Here is a 17,707-nt window from a genome sequence, read left to right as displayed (position 1 = left end):
TACGTAATCTTACTGAATTCTCACAGAAACCCTGGAAGTTAAGCGAGGAAGACATTATCCCCGTTTTATAAATGAAAAACCTAAGGGCCTGAGAGATTAAGTTGTCTGTTTAAGGCAGTTTGTCTTTTTTTTTTTTTTTTTAACATCTTTATTGGAGTATAATTGCTTTACAATTGTGTGTTAGTTTCTGCTTTATAACAAAGTGAATCAGTTATATATATACATATGTTCCAAGGCAGTGTGTCTTAACCCTGACTGTACAATTAGAATTATCCTGAGTGCTTTCTAAAAATACTGATGACAAGGCCCCACGCAGACGAATCAAATCAGAATGGCTTGGATGGGGCCCAGGCATCAGTGTTTCTAGAAGAGCCCCAGGTGACGCTGATGTGCAGCTGGGTTGAAAGTCACAGGTGTGCAGTCAGAAAGCCAGTGAGTGGCGGAGCTGGTCTGGGAACAGCTGTCCTCTGTTGCTGTTTAGCGTTCTCCCCAAGGGCACTCTTCCTTCCCCCTTAGCAGAACTCGGTGATGTCCCAGGAATTTCCATCTCAGCGTAAGCCCAGGGTGACTTTAGCAGGTGGAGGTGGATGAGGCAAAAAGTGCAGTAAGTGGCGGGAGGTGGGGGAGTGTTCATGGGCAGAGTGGGGCTCAGGCCTGGAGCCTCGCTTCAGTCTGCTGTGCCCTGTCCCCAGGCTTCTCCTCCGTGCATAAGAACATGCCCGCTGTGGCCGGGAGGCTCCGCTGGGCGCAGGAGCTGAGGCAGCGCATCCAGGGTCCCTTTGACAACTTCAGACGCATGACACACCCGTGAGTACCTCGTTCCTGAAAGGCAGCTTTGTTTCAGGCTTCTGCTCCCGCTCTGGACTTCGAGTATTGTAGCAACGCAACTCAGTTACTTGAGGCACAAAAGTCATCTTCTTTTCTTTCCATTTCCAGCAATCAGCCAGTATCTTAGTCCGTTCAGGCTGCCGTAACAGAATACTATAGACGGGGTGACTTAAGAATATCAGAGGGCTTCCCTGGTGGCGCAGTGGTTAGGAATCCGCCTGCCAATGCAGGGGACACGGGTTCGTGCCCCGGGCCGGGAAGATCCCACATGCCGTGCACCGGCTAGGCCCGTGAGCCACAACTACTGAGCCTGTGCGTCTGGAGCCTGTGCTCCGCAACGGGAGAGGCCGCGACAGTGAGAGGCCCGCGCACCGCGATGAAGAGTGGCCCCCGCTTGCCACAACTGGAGAAAGCCCTCGCACAGAAACTAAGACCCAACACAGCCAAAAATAAATAAATAAATAAATAAATTTATAAAAAAAAAAAAAAAAAAAAAAGAATATCAGAAATCTCTCTCTCACAGTTCTGGAGGCTGGGAAGTCCAAGGTCAAGGTGCTGGCAGATTTGGTGTCTGTTGAAGAGGACCTGCTTCCTGACTCACAGCTGGCTGTCTTCCCGCTGTGTCCTCAGATGCAGCAGGAGGGACTCAGCAGCTGTCTGGGGTCTCTTTTATACGGGCACTCATCCCGTTCATGAGTGTTCCACCCTCATGACCTAATCACCTCCCAGGGCGCAACCTTAGGCTTCAACATACGGATTTGGGGAGGACACAGACATTCAGTTCATAGCAACCAGGTACTACTGGCCAAGCAGTAACGAGATTGAGATGTTTGGATTGAAGAGTGGGTCCCTTGGTGTCAGGTGAGGCTTACTGGACACAGGCTGGCTCCTTTTGCTCCAGCAGAGTCCTCGTTTCCAGGGGAAAATGAGTGAGGGTTTTCAAGCTCTTTGGGTTCCTCCACACATCTCCTCTGACGTGACGGCTCTTTACTACCGAGGCTGCTGGAGAATAATGAAGCCCAGCGTTTCCTGAAGCGTGGTGTGAGGGCCTCATGTATTGGAAACCCCAGGTGCTTGCTAATGGTGCAGATTACCAGCCCTCACCCCCCACCTACTAAAGCCAGATCTCAGGGCAGGGTGGTGCCTGGGATCTGCTTCCTTGGCACACTCTTGCCATGATCCGACGGTGACCAGGTTTGGAAACTGTTGGCCTGCCTCACAGCTGAGTCTGGAGGCCAAGCTAGTTAGAGGCATCTGGGCTGCTAGAGCGAGAGAAGAGCTGTTGCGATACCTTGTTGAGGGCGCTGCCCGGGGAAGGGCAGGCTTTCTCTGACCCTCTTCCTAAAGGCTCCATCTTGTGGAAAACACTTAGCTTTGACAAGCACAGCATGTTCACAGCAGCATTATGTACAGTGGCCAAGACATGGAGACAACCTAAGCGTCCATTGATGGATGAATGGATGAAGATGTGAGAGATATATATATATATATATATATATATATATATATATATATCACATATGTAATGGAATATTATTCAGCTATAAAAAAGAAGGAAATCCTGCCATTTGCAACATGGATGGACCTTGAGGGCATCATGCTAAGTGAAATAAGGCAGAGAGAGAAAGACAAATACTATATGGTCTCACTTATATCTGGAATCTGGAAATAAGAAATAAAACCAAACTCATAGTACAAGAGATTTGTGGTTATCTGGTTATGGGGGGTGGGGTTTGAGGAGGAGGGTGGGGGAAATGGATGAAGGTCAAAATTTACCAACTTCCGGTTAAAAGATAAATACTGAGGATGTCAAGTACCATGATGGCTGTAGCTAGCACCGCTGCATGGTATATATAAAAGTTGTTAAGTGAGTGGATCCTAAAAGTTCTCATCACAAGGAAAACATTTTTTTCCCTTTTTCTAGTATCTGTATGAGATGATGGATGTTAACTGCACGTATTGTGGTGATCGTTTTACAGTATATGTAAGTCAAGTCATGTTCTACATCTTAAATTTACACAGTGCTGTACGTCAATTACATCTCAATAAAACTGGAAACAATTTTGTTAAAAAAGACTAACCACTTTCAAAGGCCAGAAAGACAATGGAAGATAGCCAGGTTGTGGTCTGAAGGGAGCCTCCACCACATCACCCCGTGTTGCCAAGAGGAAGAATGACTCAATGTGAGAAATCTCCCTACTGTTGGAGAGAAGCCGAAAATCTAGATTCACTTTAAAACCAGCAAGTATTCCTCTTTTCCTCAAACTCCGTACAAATCAAACAAACGTGCCCGTGAGTCAGACCTGCCCAGTGGGAGACCCGTCTGTTGCGTCTGCTCTGTCTGAGTGAGCTCTTCGTTGTGCAGGTGAAGAAACTGAGGCAGATGGAAATGACGTGACCTGCCTGGAATCCGAAGATAGCAAGGACAGAACTGGAACAGGCGTCTGGGTCTCAGGGGTCCTCACCCAGAGCTCTCCCAGGGGGACCCCCCCCCGCAGCCATAGGAAGCTTGGCCCGGAGTCCAGCTGAGCCCCCATCTTCTCAAACATGCCTCCCAGGGAGGGAGGGAGAAGATATGAGAATGGGCGGGGAGGGTGGCAAGGCTGCTTCTAGGAATGCGGCCTGCAGGAGCTGTCCTGGTTCAGTGCCCTGGAGCAGAGCTGAGGCGAGCCTGCAGGAATTTACAGGGATGCTCTTGGGACCAGCGCCTGTGAGGGAGCGGGGAGGGATCGGGCAGAGGAGAAGCTGAGCTGCAGCACAGCTGCACGTAGGCTTCAGCTCATCCGGTGGGGAAGTCTGGCCCTTTAGGGTTGCCTGGCCTTTGTACCCCACGTCAGCTGGTCGGTGGAAGGGGGCTGTGGGGCAGGGAGGGGCCTGACCCTGGGTGAGGAGGCAGCCCTGTCTGTCTGGCTGAGGCTGTTCACAAAGAGGGAGGCAGCTACACTTCATCTGCCTTCTTGGTGGGGGAGATTGGGGGTGGGGGTGGTCCCGAGAGGGTGTCCGAATGGCCCCCCACGACGTCCTCCACAGTTCCCATGGAAGTTCCCGTTTGTTCTGAAAATGAATTCACATTCTTGTGTATACTCTGTAACGTATTTATGAATTGGTTAGTAAAATGGTTTTGATTCCTCGCCATGAAGTGAAATAGAACCTGCAGGCAGTTTGATGCACTTATTCCTGTGACTTCTCAAGCCTCCCAGGCAAGTCCCAGGGGCTGAGGTGCAGAAGCCGTTCTCTCCTCCAGCCTCGTTCTTTTCCAGATAGAAACTGAGATCTGGGGTCAGGGCTTGTCCTCGCTGTCCTGCAGGCACCTCTGCTGCTTCACGAGGAAAGAGGACAAGCGACTGGGAAAAACTCCAGGAAATTCAGTGCTTTCTGTGCAGGTGTGAGGGCTTACATCGAAGCCCGAAGCTCGGGGGAGCCTGTGAAGAAACCCTGTGTTGATTTAAAGAGCAAATGGATTTTAAAGAATTTTGCAATAAGCTGCCTCGTTTTGTTAGCAGAACAAACAAGATCCTCCAACACAGTTAGTGTGAAGGTTTCTGTTAATTACAGATACTTCACCAACTTTCCCAGGAGCTGGACTCTTCATTTTGTGCTGTAAAGAAGTGTCAAAACCGAGGAAGAGGTGTGGGCAACGATGCCTCCATGGTCCTCAGTGGACCCAGGGAAGCTTCCGAGCGTGTGTCTGCGCATGTGAGCATACAAGTGTATGCATGTGTGTGTCTGTGTGCATGTATGTGCGTTTTGTGTGCTCAAGTTTGGGGACATAAGAGGTGGGAGGGAACCTCATGTAAACATGGCAATGAGTAATGAGGCAGAATTTCTCATCACGTGCCATAGATGGATTTCAGAGAAGGGGAATATATACATATATATTGTTACGTATATGACAAGGTTTGTATATGTGTGTAGGATGTATATATATTGCTATTTTTTATATGCATTGTTATATACATATATACGTATATAATGTTATATAGTTTTTGTTATAATGTATAACGTTACATACAGTTTTGTTCTTAAATACAGAAAACTGCAACACCTAGAATTTTTCTTGCATGTCTCAATTTCCCTCCTGGTTTTTGAAGGACTTGATTTTACACGCGCAAGACTGGCTCAGCCAGGGTGAGGGGGTTGGCGGAGCCCTGGTGGGGAAGGGCTGTCCTCCTGTCGCCTGGGCGCTGACTGCATTTGGGAAAGTGCGGATGCCCTCTAGTGGCCGGTGGCAGATGTTCAGGAAGAAGAGTGCAGGCTCATTTAGGGGCCTTGGGAAGCTTGCCCAGGGAGCTATTCAGTCTCCTCTTTATAGGCTGCAGTTTGTTACTCAGGTCATTATTTTCACTTCTTCTAATTCGATGTCATTTTTTTCCTCTCTTTTGTATGGGTAGTTGCATGGAATCTGCCGAAGGAAAGCGCATGATACAAAAATATGAAGAAATGCTCTCATTGCTGGAAAAGTAAGCAGTTTCCGGGACTGGATCATTCTGCAAATGCAGAGCCCCCACCATGCCCTCTGCAGTTCTGAGTCTGTGCACATTTCTCGGTGGCAGTGAAGTGTTGCTCTGTGTTTTATGTTATAACCACAATATCTGTGAGTACAGTGCTTCAGGGTCGCAAACAGCAGGTCTCCGGGGAATGCAGCTCTAGTCTGGAAATGGGCACTTTTCCAGTGCAGTTTTGTTGGGAACGTGAACTCGGCAGAGCTAGAAGTGGGGCGCTCCTCATGGCACCCCGAGATCAGTGTCATGGAAAATCTCAGCAGCTGCTCACTAAGCAGAAAGTGATAGTTGGTGCTGCACAAAGAGACAATAAGTTTCAAAAATACTTCCTGCATCCTTTAACAGAGAAAGCATAAGAACGAAGATTTTACCTGGGTTCATAATTGTTCCTTCTTTAAAGCTGCAGTCAGTCTTTTGGGGGAGCAGGGTCCAGACACAGCCTGTGTCTTGCCTCGTAATCTTCTCCTGCTTCAGAAGAGGAGCACCGTAGACATTATGATTATGATTATAGTTATGACCACGCTTAGCATTGTGGAGACATCTTAGCTGGCGGCACCTCCACCTGCCAGGTCACCCAAGTTCTACCCTTTCGACTTCCCAAATATGAGCTTCAAATCTGTCCCCTCCTCTCTGCACCCACCACCCACATTTCACCAGAGACCAGAGCCTCTCGGGCCTGAACTGCTGCAGTGGCTTCCTAAGAGCCTCTCTGCTCTGGACCTGTGCCCCTCAGCGCCCACACTGTCACCAAATCCCCTTTCCTCACATCCCCAGTCTGGGAAGCCTCTCACTGCTTCCCACCAGCTCCTTAGTGTGACCCGAAAAGTGCTCCCTGATGCGGCCTCTGCTTCTCTCTCCAGCCTCGGCCCTTGCCCTCTCCGCCCTCAGGTGCACTGTCTACTCGCTCTTCCCAGCACGCCGTCTGCTGCTCCTGCCCAGAACACTCACTCCCCCTCCCTGCCCGGCTGCTGCTCATCCTGGGACTCAGTCAAGCATCACTTCAGCCCCTCCTCCGTGAGACCCTCCCTGGCATCCTCCTTACCACCCCCACCCACCCGCCTGCCTCTGCCATTCAAAGCCTAATGCCCAGTACATCTGCCTGGGATTGTACTTGCTGCGTCCTCTGTTGACCCGTGGTTGCACCACTAGCTGCATTTACCATGGGATGTTTATTCATCGTTTTATCTCCCAAGCCCAACACATCAATGTGTAATGACTGAACAGTGAATGTCCGTGAGCTACGTGAAGATTAGCGTGAGAACAAATCTTACCCGATAACTTCTTCCAACATTTACTGAGACTAATCACCACTTCCCTTATCCCCCCAAAAGATCGCATGGAGTCTCTCTTTCTACTCTCCTCTGATTTAAGCTTTGCCACCTTTAGGAAATGAGGGGTTCCCTGCAGGAGCTGACTTGCCTGGCTGAGTCAATGACTCTGACTTAAGAATGTATTCAGGTATTTTACTAATAGCATCTTCAGTTCATGAGATATATGTATTAAAGATGGATACATAAATGGTTGGATTAGATAGATAGGTAGCTATAGAGATGTTATATATATACATATATAGCTATGTCATTTATGTTATATATATCTATATATAGAGAGATGTATCTTCAGTTAATCATTGCGAGGCATTGGGGAGCTGGGAGGGTGCTTATGAGGTGACCGTTGTCTCTGATCCTCACAGGTATGAGACAAGACTCTATGAGGACTGGTGTCAAACAGTATCAGAGAAGTCACAGTACAGCCTTTCCCGGCCACTTCTGAAACGTGATCCAGAGACAAAGCAGATCACTGTCAACTTTAGCCCACAAGTAAGTCCAATGGCAGTAACTTCCTCTTGGTTTCTGAAGAGTTTCATTTGACTCTGCTGATTTCGAAGGCAAAAAGGCTTTTTATAAGAATATGCAAAAGCTGCTCAAAAGAACTTGCACCCTGGATTTCTTTTTTGGGATAAATCTTAGGGTGTAGTGTTTTCTTAAGTTGTCCACTGTTCACATTTTTCTCCAGGGTCAGCCAGTATATTTGCTTTGATTTTGCACAACAGAAAATATTGCAAAATATCACTTGGTACCATAGTGATACCGTTTGGTACCATAGTCAACTGGGCCTACCTTGAATACACACTGCGGGTGAAAGCTGTTGACTAGATGCTAGAGGGCCAACCAAGTGTAAGACCTGGTTCCTGACTTCCAAGAGACCACAAGCTGGTTAGAAGCCAGAATCTCAACATGCAAATGTCTAGTTTCATTAGGTAGCATATGATAAATCTCCAAGGAGTAGCTTTGGAAATGAGACTAGATTATTGGTTCTCAACCAAGGCAATTTTGTCCCCAAAATGGAGACATTTTTAGTTGTCAAACGTGAAGGGGGTGCCAGTAGCACATGGTGTAAGTAGATACAAACTTCCTACAATGAACAGGACAGCACCCCACAGCAAAGAGTTTTTTGTCCAAAACTGTCAATGGTTCTGAGGTTGAGAAACCCTGCTTTAAATTATAGAAAGGGTAGAAGACCAGTGTGGGCTGTAGCAGCCATGGAAAGCTTAATGCTGGAGAAAACTATAACCAAAAGCAACCCCACATCAGGATGTACATCATTCAGCTTAAAAATTGAGGAAACGTATTGGCCACACCGAGCTAAAGGCAGTCTCCTAGTTCTGTCTTGATGGCATGTTCCATAGGAATATAGCATAGAAAGAGCTGAAAGCTAAGCTGACAGAATATTGGTTTCTTCTGAGATAATTCCAGTTTAAGTAGAACATCAATTCCCCCTAGAATATAAGTCAACAGAGGAAGTTGGAGGGTTCATTTCTTCACTTTGGCAAGACATGAGTCTGTGGTTGAACTCATTAACTCCTTGGAGTAATTTTATCAGCATTCGCTTTGAGCAATATTGAATATTAAATGCCCAAAGAATTGAGTACCTGGATTACCAACTAGGCTGCAGTCCAGATGGTATAATTGTAGTAATTAAGTCCTTGGTGTAAGACAGTATTGAAGATGGGCCCTCGTCTATATGCTCCGAAGACAAGGACTCTGTCTGCTTCCATGTGCAGCACATAGTGGGTGTTTTACAGGTGTTTGTAGGTGATAGAAGGGAAAGGAGGGAGAGGAGAGGGGTGAGAAAAGAAAAGGGGAGGGAGATACATACCTAAATTATAATGTGAGTTGGAGGGAGACGACTACAAACACAAGTCAGAGAAGGGCTACGAACATCCCTTGGCTTCCAACCGCAAGCAAAGTGGCGGTAGCTACGCGATGGAGAATGAGCAGTAACGCGTTTGTCATTCTAGAGGGACATGATCAAAGATTTGGCCGGGGTAAGAATTGTATGGGTTAAAAACATATATATATATTTAGTAATTTGTTATATATTAAATAATTTATTTAAATTATTTAAAATTTTCTATTGTTGGGCATTTAAATATTTTCTAGTTTTGTCAATCTGTATTTCATTGATTCTAGGACACACACGGGTTTTTTATATCTTAATATGTCTGAAAATAGCATATGTTTATAGTTAAATAAACCACATTTTTTTCTTCCTTAGGTGGACATAAAATACTACTGAATCTTACCATTAATGGCATCTTATAGTTGGATAAAATATGGTATAAATAATGCTACAATAAGCATCTTTAGTTATTATTGCAACCGTATTTCTTTGGGATAAATGCCTAGAAAGGGGATTGCTGGGCTAAAGGGTGCTCACATTTTGAGAGTTTTAGTGTATTTTATCAATTTGTTCTTCAGAAAGATGTAACTCAGGCATTCTCCTGCCAGCAAGATATCATTCATTTCTTCAAATCACTTCTAACCTGTTGAACCAAAAAATATGTAATATCTCAATATGGTTTTAATTTGCATTTATTTGACCACTAGTAAAGTAGAAAGTTTTTCATGTGTTCATTGGACATATATCTTTCTTCTCCTATGAATTGCTTATTCATATCCGTTGCCCACTTTTGAGTGAAAGTGCTCTCTTTTCCTGTGAATTTGTCAGACTATTTGTGAAATATCTGTCAGATATTAAGAAATCTGCTGCAAATATTTTTATCTGTTGAATGTGGCATTTTATTATGTGTATGATATTTTATGCATATAAATTTTATCTTTTATTTTCTGGTTGTACATTTGGAATGGCCTTCTCTACTTCAATATTATATAAATGGTCCACATTTTTTTCATTTTTTGTTTTCATTTTTTACATTCAAATTTTTAATATCTATCTTGAGCTTATTTCAATATAAACTCGGAGGCTAAGGTCATTTCCCTGCTAAAGGATTAGCATTTGTCTTAACCCTGAGTAGGGTTGTCTGGGCAGCAACGAAGAGCTGGCCCAGAGCCACTGGAAGGAGAGTTGGGAGCCCAGTTGTCTTGATATGGAGGTGGGGGGTGGCAGTGGAGGGGGTGGTGTGAGGAGAACCTATGGCTTGGTAAGCGTTTTGTCATCCGTAACTATATATATATATATCAGTCCCTTCATCAAGCAAGGGATGAAGAACAGGGTGTCTGGAAACCCCACCAGAGACCTCTCTGTTTTTTCACGGGACCACATCTGCTTGGCTTTTTCCTTCTGCCCCCGGAATTTCAGAGAGGCCTGCGTGACTTCTATTTCCCAACCTCCTAGTATATCAAAGCACAGAGACATGCCAGCAAAGAGTTACAGAAATTAAGGGATATTTCAAATGATTATATTTAATAATTAAAGTTGTACAGCAGGCATCTCCTCTCAACCCTGCCAGTGTCTGTGACTGTGTGTCTGACCTCATTGGGCAGGGACACCGGGAGTCTGAATTTGAGGCTCCACATGCATGTGGGTGGCCCAGACCAGGTGACCCTCCTCCTTCCCCTGACCACCCCTCCACGGGACTTGGCTCAGCCATCAGGAGCCTACTGTTTTCATCATGCACGTGCCCAAAAGCATCGAGGCAGAGCGCCCTCCCCTGCTCTCACTGGTGTCTTCTTTCTCAGCTTTTCCTCTCCTTGCTCTGTGTTTGTGATTTACAGATTCAGTAAACCTTGGTGCTTCCTGATCATCTTCCTTTTGCCTAATACTCAATTTTCCTTCTCAGAAGATTCAAGGAACCAGTAGGAGCAGAAGTGGAGAAAGGACCCAGAAGGCCCTTGGGCCCCTGGGGTTTCCCAGTCCTGATCGATGCGGCTGCTGTTCGCTGCCATGGAACTGCAGCCACTTATGTCGCTTCTTTTCTCCAGCTGATTTCCGTGCTGAAAGAAGTGAGTTATCTTCAACCCCAGCAGATGACGCACATCCCTGAGACAGCAGCAGCCATGTTCTCCTCCAGGGAATTCTATCGGCAGCTTGTGGCTAAATTGGAGTTGATGGCAAATTGGTACAACAAGGTTATGAAAACTCTGCTAGAGGTGGAATTTCCATTAGTGCAGGAAGAGCTGCAAAATATCGATCTCTGCCTGAGAGCTGCAGAGGAGACTCTGAGCTGGAAAACAGAAGGTAACAGGAGACCACCTGGGGTCTGGGGAAAAGGTTGGCAGTCAAGATTCTAATAAAGTTGGTAGAACCTCACTTCATTCCCCGGTTAATCTGATTTGGGTTTGAAGCATGAGTCTGTCCTCTCAGATATGCGCCCAAAGTAGAGAAGACAAGGAGGAACGGGGTCCCTCTTCCGCCTCCTCTGCGTGCCTGGGAGGTTTAGACAGCTTTGCTGCCACGCTCTGGGGAATTTTCATGAACTCTGCCACAGTCTCCAGCATATACTGGGCACTCCATGGAGGAGGATTTTTACTACATTATCATTGTTACTTACTTTTCTTAACTGGACCATAAACATCTTAAATGAGGGAACTATGCATTTACTTTTCTTGTATCCTCCAGCGCAATTCAATAAACTTTCATTGATTGATTAACATGTACAGCGCACCATGTGCAGGACTGTGAGGAGAATATGAAATATAGGGGACGTGACCCCTACCTTCAAAGAACTCATAACCAAGGTCCATAACCAGGGTCATGGTAAGGGGTGGCTTTTTGTTACAACTAGGAAGGAAAAGGCTCTGATGATTACAAACTAACCTGTGCAGAAAAGTCTTATAAAACCCACAGGTATTAAATCCCTGTGTTTCATAGCAACCAGACCTTTCGCTCTACCACTGTAAGCAATTTCAATTAATTCTATCTCTTTTGGGGAACAGGCATTTGGGATTATGTCATTCAGATCACCAATAATATTCATGATCTTGAACAAAGAGTTCAGAAAACGAAAGACAACGTGGAAGAGATTCAGAACATCATGAAAACATGGGTGTCACCAATGTTTAAGAGAAAAGATGGGAAAAAGGAATGCCTTCTCTCTATGGATGATCAGCATGATAGAATGGAAAAGTATTACAGTCTTATCAAAGAATCTGGCCTTAAGATTCATGCCCTTGTGCAGGTAATAACCAGCCTCTCAGACACACATACCACCAGTACAGGGAAAGCATCAAGAAGTGTGTTTGAGTGCTAGAAGTGATTTGGAAATTAGAACAATCAATAGATGCTGTGTCTTCTGCAGTCAGGGATAGAAGTTAAAACTGATAGCAAAAGAGCTAAAACTAATGGATGGGGAGCATGTCAAGTCACATTCTGGTATCAGTGTGTCAAAGTTAATACGATCTTAATAGTGACACCACTTAGTCGTCACACGACTTAACATCCCGCACCAAACCCCTAGGGGGTAGAAGGGGATGCCAAGGACAGAATCCTAATTTATCCACTGCACTAACCACCCCGGACTCGTCCACACAACCTAGTGTGGCCCTGCAGCATCATCCTCATAACCTAGCTCTACAGAGCCTGGAGATACGCAAGATGACTGTGGTGTCATCACACTCATGCACATCACACATGATGCACTGGGTAAAGAGAAGGAAAAATGCAGAGTGCTGCCCTTCATGCAGGAAGGCTCTGCCCTGCGTTGTGATCAGGGCAACCGTGTGTCTCATCATCCAAGACTAGACGAGGGAAAAGAGCTATAAATGGCCACCAGCTCCAGCCCTACTGAAGTAGCCATGGGGCAATTCTCCTGGGTTGATCTCATGCACAGGGTCAGTCATGAATCATAGTTGTTATCTTTGGGTTTTTTGTGGGTTGAAACACAATAAAATGTTGTACTTTTGACCTTTTAAATTTTCTTTATCTGTTTTCTAGCTTATTAATTTCTGTTCTTCATCATTTCTTTCTAGTTAATTTGGGGTTAATTTGCTTCTCCTTTTTGTCTAGCCTATAAGGGTTGAAACTTAGAGTATTGATTTCAACCCTTTCTTTCTAATGCAAGCATTTGATGATATAAATTTCCCTCTTAGCAGTGCTTCAGTTGCAATCACAGATTTGATCTGCCTCATTTTCATTATCATTCAGTTTTAATTATTTTTCTCTTGTGATTTGTTCTTTAACTCAGTGGTTGTTTAGAAGTATGTTGTTTAATTTCCACATATTTAGGTCGTCTCTGGATAGCTTAATGAAATTGATATCTAGTTTAATTCCCTTATAGGCAGAGAAAATACTCTGTAAGATTTCAGTTGTTTAGAATTCATCAAATCTTGTTCTATGACCTAGAATGTGGTCTATGTTATTGGATGTTCCTTGTGCGATTGACAATATGTTTATTCTTCCATTGTTGGGTGTGATGTTCTATAAAATATCAATTAGTTCAAAGTGGTTGATAGTATTGTTCAGATTGTCTATATGATTTCTCAGTTTTTTTGTCTATTTGTTCTACCAGTTACTGAAGCTAGAATGTTAAAATCTCCACCTATGATTTTGGATTTGTCTATTTTATCCTTTAGTTCTTTCAGATTTTTCATCAAGCATTTGAAGCTCTGTTCGTAGGTACAAACACATTTATAATTACTGTAGCTTCCTGATGAATTGGCCATTTTATCACTATGAAATTATATTTATTTCTAATAATACTCCCTTGTCTTGAAGCCTTTTTTTCTGATAATTCTATTGCCTTTTCTTCCAGATTCACTATTCCTACTTTTTGCATTGTCCATCTTTTTCCACCCTTTCACATCCAACCTATTTGCTTCTTTGGATTCAAATTTCTTCTCTTATAGACAGCATATAGTAGAAACTTACTTTTCTGCATCTTACAACTTTGCCTGTTAATTGAAATGTTTAGGTCATTACACTTAATGTAATTACTGATATGGTTGGATTTAGCACCACTGTTTTGCTATTTGTTTTCCATTGGCTTCATCTCTTTTTTGTTCCTCTGCTCTTCCTTTCCCACCTTCTTGTTATTAATTGTATATTTTCTAGTATTCTGTTTTCATTTCTCAATTGGCATTCAGCTTTTCCTTGTTGCATCACATTTGCAGTGGTTGTTCTAAGTTTTGGTAGGTCTCCTGAACTAATCACAGTCTACTTAGAGTTTTCCCATGAAATATAGGAACCTAGCAACAATTCAAACTGCCCAGCCATCTTTTATAGTGTTGGTGTGTGTGCATGTGTGTGTGTGTGTGTGTGTGTGCATGTGTGTTTATGTGTGTGTGTATAATATACCCCACAACAGAGTATTATAATTTTTTGTTTTAAAAGCTTTGGGGAAAATATTTATAGAGTTTTGTATTTACCCACATAGTCACCATTTCCAGATTTGTTTTTCCTTTCTTAGTTCTGTAGAACTAAGTTACCGTCTATGGTCATTTCTCTTCAGCCAGAAGAACTTCCTTTAGTATGCCTTGCAGTTTAGGTCTGCTGATGACACGGTCTCTCAGTTTTTGTTTATCTGAAAATGTCCTTATTTCACCTTTGTTTTTGAAGAAGAGTTTCACAGAATATAAAATTCAGTGTAGACAGTTCTATTTTCCTTTCAGAAGTCATTTCATTGTCTTCTACCCTCCAAGGTTTCTGATGAGAAGCCAGTGTACTGTGTATCTTTGTTCCCCTTTTTTCTCAGGCTCCTTTTAATAGATTCTTTTAAAATAAATTCTTTGTATTTTTTCCCATTCAACTACGATGTGCCTAAATAAATTTTCTTTATATTCAGCCTGCTTGGAGTTTGTGAGGTTTTAAATCTGTTTTTCACCAAATTGGGGGGGGGGGTGTGGTTAATCAAATTACAACATTCTTGTCTAATAATTCCAACATCTATTTTATTTTCTGAGTCTTTTTTTTAATGTGAAGAAAGTTTATTTTTGTGTCACATTAAGTCGAAGGAATAGGCATTCCAGGATTGGTATGGCAGCTATTTTCTGAGTCTGTTCTTAGTGATTATTTTCTCTCTTAGTTAAATGTCACATTTTCCTGCTTCTTTGCATGTCTAGTAATTTTTTATTATGTTCTAGTCATGTTGGATGCCACTTTAGAATCTGGATGTTATTTCCCTTTAAAGAGTTTGTGGTTTTGTTTTGGCAGGCAGTTAACTCACTGGTGGGTCAGCTTGATCCTGTTGAAGCTTTATGTTAAGCTTCCTTAGGGAGAGTCTAAAGAGGCCTTGCTCTAGAATAGAGCTCTAATCCTAAAGCATTGCATTTCTGGGGTATCAACTGAAGTCCTGGGTTAGCTGTGAGGTCTTTTCATTATTTCTGATAGAACACAAACATCTTCCAGCACTATATGACCTTCACAAACTCCATTCAGCTTAGAGCCCCCAGTAACTGTTCTCTGCCAGGCCTTGCAGAATCTTGCCCTAAATATGTACAGCTTAATCCTCAGTCAGAGATTCAAGAGGACTCAGCAAGCTCAGCAGTCCCAAACCCCCATTTCTGTCTTTTCTGCCCAGCAGGAACGATGCTCTAATTGAGGTCCACTTTCCTATGCCATGGTTTGGAAAGTGCCTCTAGGGAGAAAGCCAGGTAGTTGTGAAGCTCACCTTGAATATTTCCCGTCTCTTAGAGGTCACATCCAATTACCCAAAATAATTATTTCTTGTATCCCGTTCTGTAGCTGTTTGTAGCAAAAGGGAAAGTCCAATCTCATTCCTCTGTCTTGGCTAGGATCAGAAACTTGGGCTATTTCTTCTTAGTTTACAGAAAATTCTGACACGTTTGCTCCTTGTACCATAGTAGATTTGAGGTGAAAGGTATACATAGCTATATTGATAGGGTGACAGTAGGAAAGAGATAAAACAAACTATACAAGGCAGTCATAAAAACTAAACTAGAAGCAAACAGACATACACATCTTAGTAACACCTAAGAGCAACTCTGGATTGTCACTGAGTTATGATTTGCATGATGATGGACTCTCATTAAATCTTTAATCTACTTAGGAAGGAAAGGTATAGGTAATACACTTTAGAAATTTTAGAGTTTTGACATTTAAAAGCAGAATCATGAGATTTACAATATGGCAGTGTTTCCTAAAGGGGTAAGCGTGAGTCACCTAGAAAATTTACTTTTGCAAAGTGGTAACTGCGTTCTTTGAAGATGTAAGATAAATGGAAAGTTGCTGTAAAAAGGCTGAATGATGAAAATGATGAGTAAATGGGACATCTGTACTTGCCATACCACTAGGTCGGCGACTGTATCATGTAAAAGGAGGGAGAGAAAGCCTGTGCGTTCCTCTCTGTGTGTGCATTTTCTCATTCACTCAGTATGATAAAGGTATTTAGTTAATATTAAATGCCAACAACAAAACACTCCAGCTCATTTCTTTTTTTAAATTTATTTTATTGAAGTATAGTTGATTTACAATGTTGTGTTAATTTCTGCTGGACAGCAAAGTGATTCAGTTATGTATATTAATATATATATTCTTTTTCATATTCTTTTCCATTATGGTTTATTACAGGATATTATAATTCCCTGTGCTATACAGTAGGACCTTGCTGTTCATCCATCCCATATAGAATACCTTGCATCTGTTTATCCCAAACTCCCAATCTATCCCTCTGCCACCCCCTTCCCAGTTGGCAGCCACAAGTCTGTTCTCTATGTCTGTGAATCTCTTCCTGTTTCATAGATATAATCATTTGTGTCATATTTTAGATCCCACATATAAGTGATATCATATGGTATTTGTCTTTCTCTTTCTGACTGACTTCACTTAGTATGATAATCTCTAGGTCCATCCATGTTGCTGCAGATGGCATTATTTCATTCTTTTTTATGGCTGAGTAATATTTCATTGTATATATGTACCACATCTTCTTTATCCATTCATCTGTTGATGGACATTTAGATTGTTTCCATGTGTTGGCTATTGTAAATAGTGCTGCTATGGACATAGGGATGCATATATCTTTTCGAATTAGAGTTTTGTCCAGATATAGGCCCAGGAGTGGGATCCACTCCAGTTCATTTCTAAGGATTATCCAGGAAATGCTTTACTTGCTTGAACCCCAGATTTCTTATGTCTTGAATTATAATGCTCTCTACCGTTAGTGTTCCTTTTTCTGCCCACCCTGACTTCTGCTCTGATGCAGCTTCCTCCACAGCCATCAGTCAGCATATATGAAGCACACATTGCATCCATCAGCATCCCTCCTGAGAAGGTGACCTGACCCCAACCTCCTTTCTCAGGGAGAGGATGAGGCACCACATTTCCTTCATGGGTTAACTTTGTGTTCCTTTCAAGCAAGGGTTATACCCATTAGACAGAATGGTTTTGTTACACATGTACAGGTGTACCTCATTTTAATGTGCTTTGCTTTATTGTTCATTCACAGATACTGCATTGTTCTGTTTTTTTTTTTTTAATTGAACCCTGCATCACAAGTCTATTCATGCCATTTTTCTTTTTGTCACCTTTTGGTAACTCTCACAGTATTTCAAACTCTTTCATTCTTGTTATACTTTTACGGTGACCTGTGATCAGTGATCTTTGATACTATTGTGAAACATTATGGCTTGCTGAAGGCTCAGATGATGGTTAGCATTTTTTAGCAATAAAGTATTTTTTAATTAAGGTATGAACATTCTTTTTTTTAGACATAGTGCTGCACGCTTAATAGACTAAATTATAGTGTAAGCATAACTTGTATATGCACTGGGAAACCAAAAACTTCGTGTGACTGACTTTGTTGCAATACTGGCTTTATTGCAGTGGTCTGGAACCAAACCCGCAGTATCTCCAAGGTCTGCCTGTAATAGAAAATTCTTCGTAACAGTGCAATTTTTCTCCATGTGTTCTTTTCATTCCCATTAATGATAATAAGACCCGTCCTCCCATATTATTAAACATGGTTTATATCCATTCTTCTTTATTTTGTAGGAAAACCTGGGTCTTTTCTCAGCAGACCCAACCTCCAGTATTTGGAAGACTTACATTAACTACATCGATGATATGTTGGTGGATGGATTCTTTCTTGCCATTGAGTGCTCCCTCAAGTATCTCCTGGAAAATACTGGTATTTACTGGCTTATGGATGTGGTTTATTACTGGGAAGGTAACAGTAATAG

At 42.9% G+C, this 17,707-nt stretch overlaps 1 protein-coding gene across 1 annotated transcript in view; it reads left to right on the top strand.

The window, feature by feature from the left end:
- Positions 1-17,707, top strand: part of DNAH9 (dynein axonemal heavy chain 9) — a 298,166-nt gene that overhangs the window by 35,011 nt on the left and 245,448 nt on the right. The window contains exons 10-15 of the mRNA XM_057536174.1: positions 693-807; positions 5,220-5,288; positions 7,024-7,150; positions 10,556-10,811; positions 11,510-11,751; positions 17,520-17,655. Of these exons, the coding sequence (XP_057392157.1) occupies positions 693-807; positions 5,220-5,288; positions 7,024-7,150; positions 10,556-10,811; positions 11,510-11,751; positions 17,520-17,655 (945 nt within the window). The remainder of the gene's footprint in view (positions 1-692; positions 808-5,219; positions 5,289-7,023; positions 7,151-10,555; positions 10,812-11,509; positions 11,752-17,519; positions 17,656-17,707) is intronic.

Source organism: Balaenoptera acutorostrata, chromosome 20, assembly GCF_949987535.1.
Source record: "Balaenoptera acutorostrata chromosome 20, mBalAcu1.1, whole genome shotgun sequence".
NCBI lineage: Eukaryota > Metazoa > Chordata > Mammalia > Artiodactyla > Balaenopteridae > Balaenoptera > Balaenoptera acutorostrata.
This window is presented reverse-complemented; position numbering and strand designations above follow the sequence as displayed.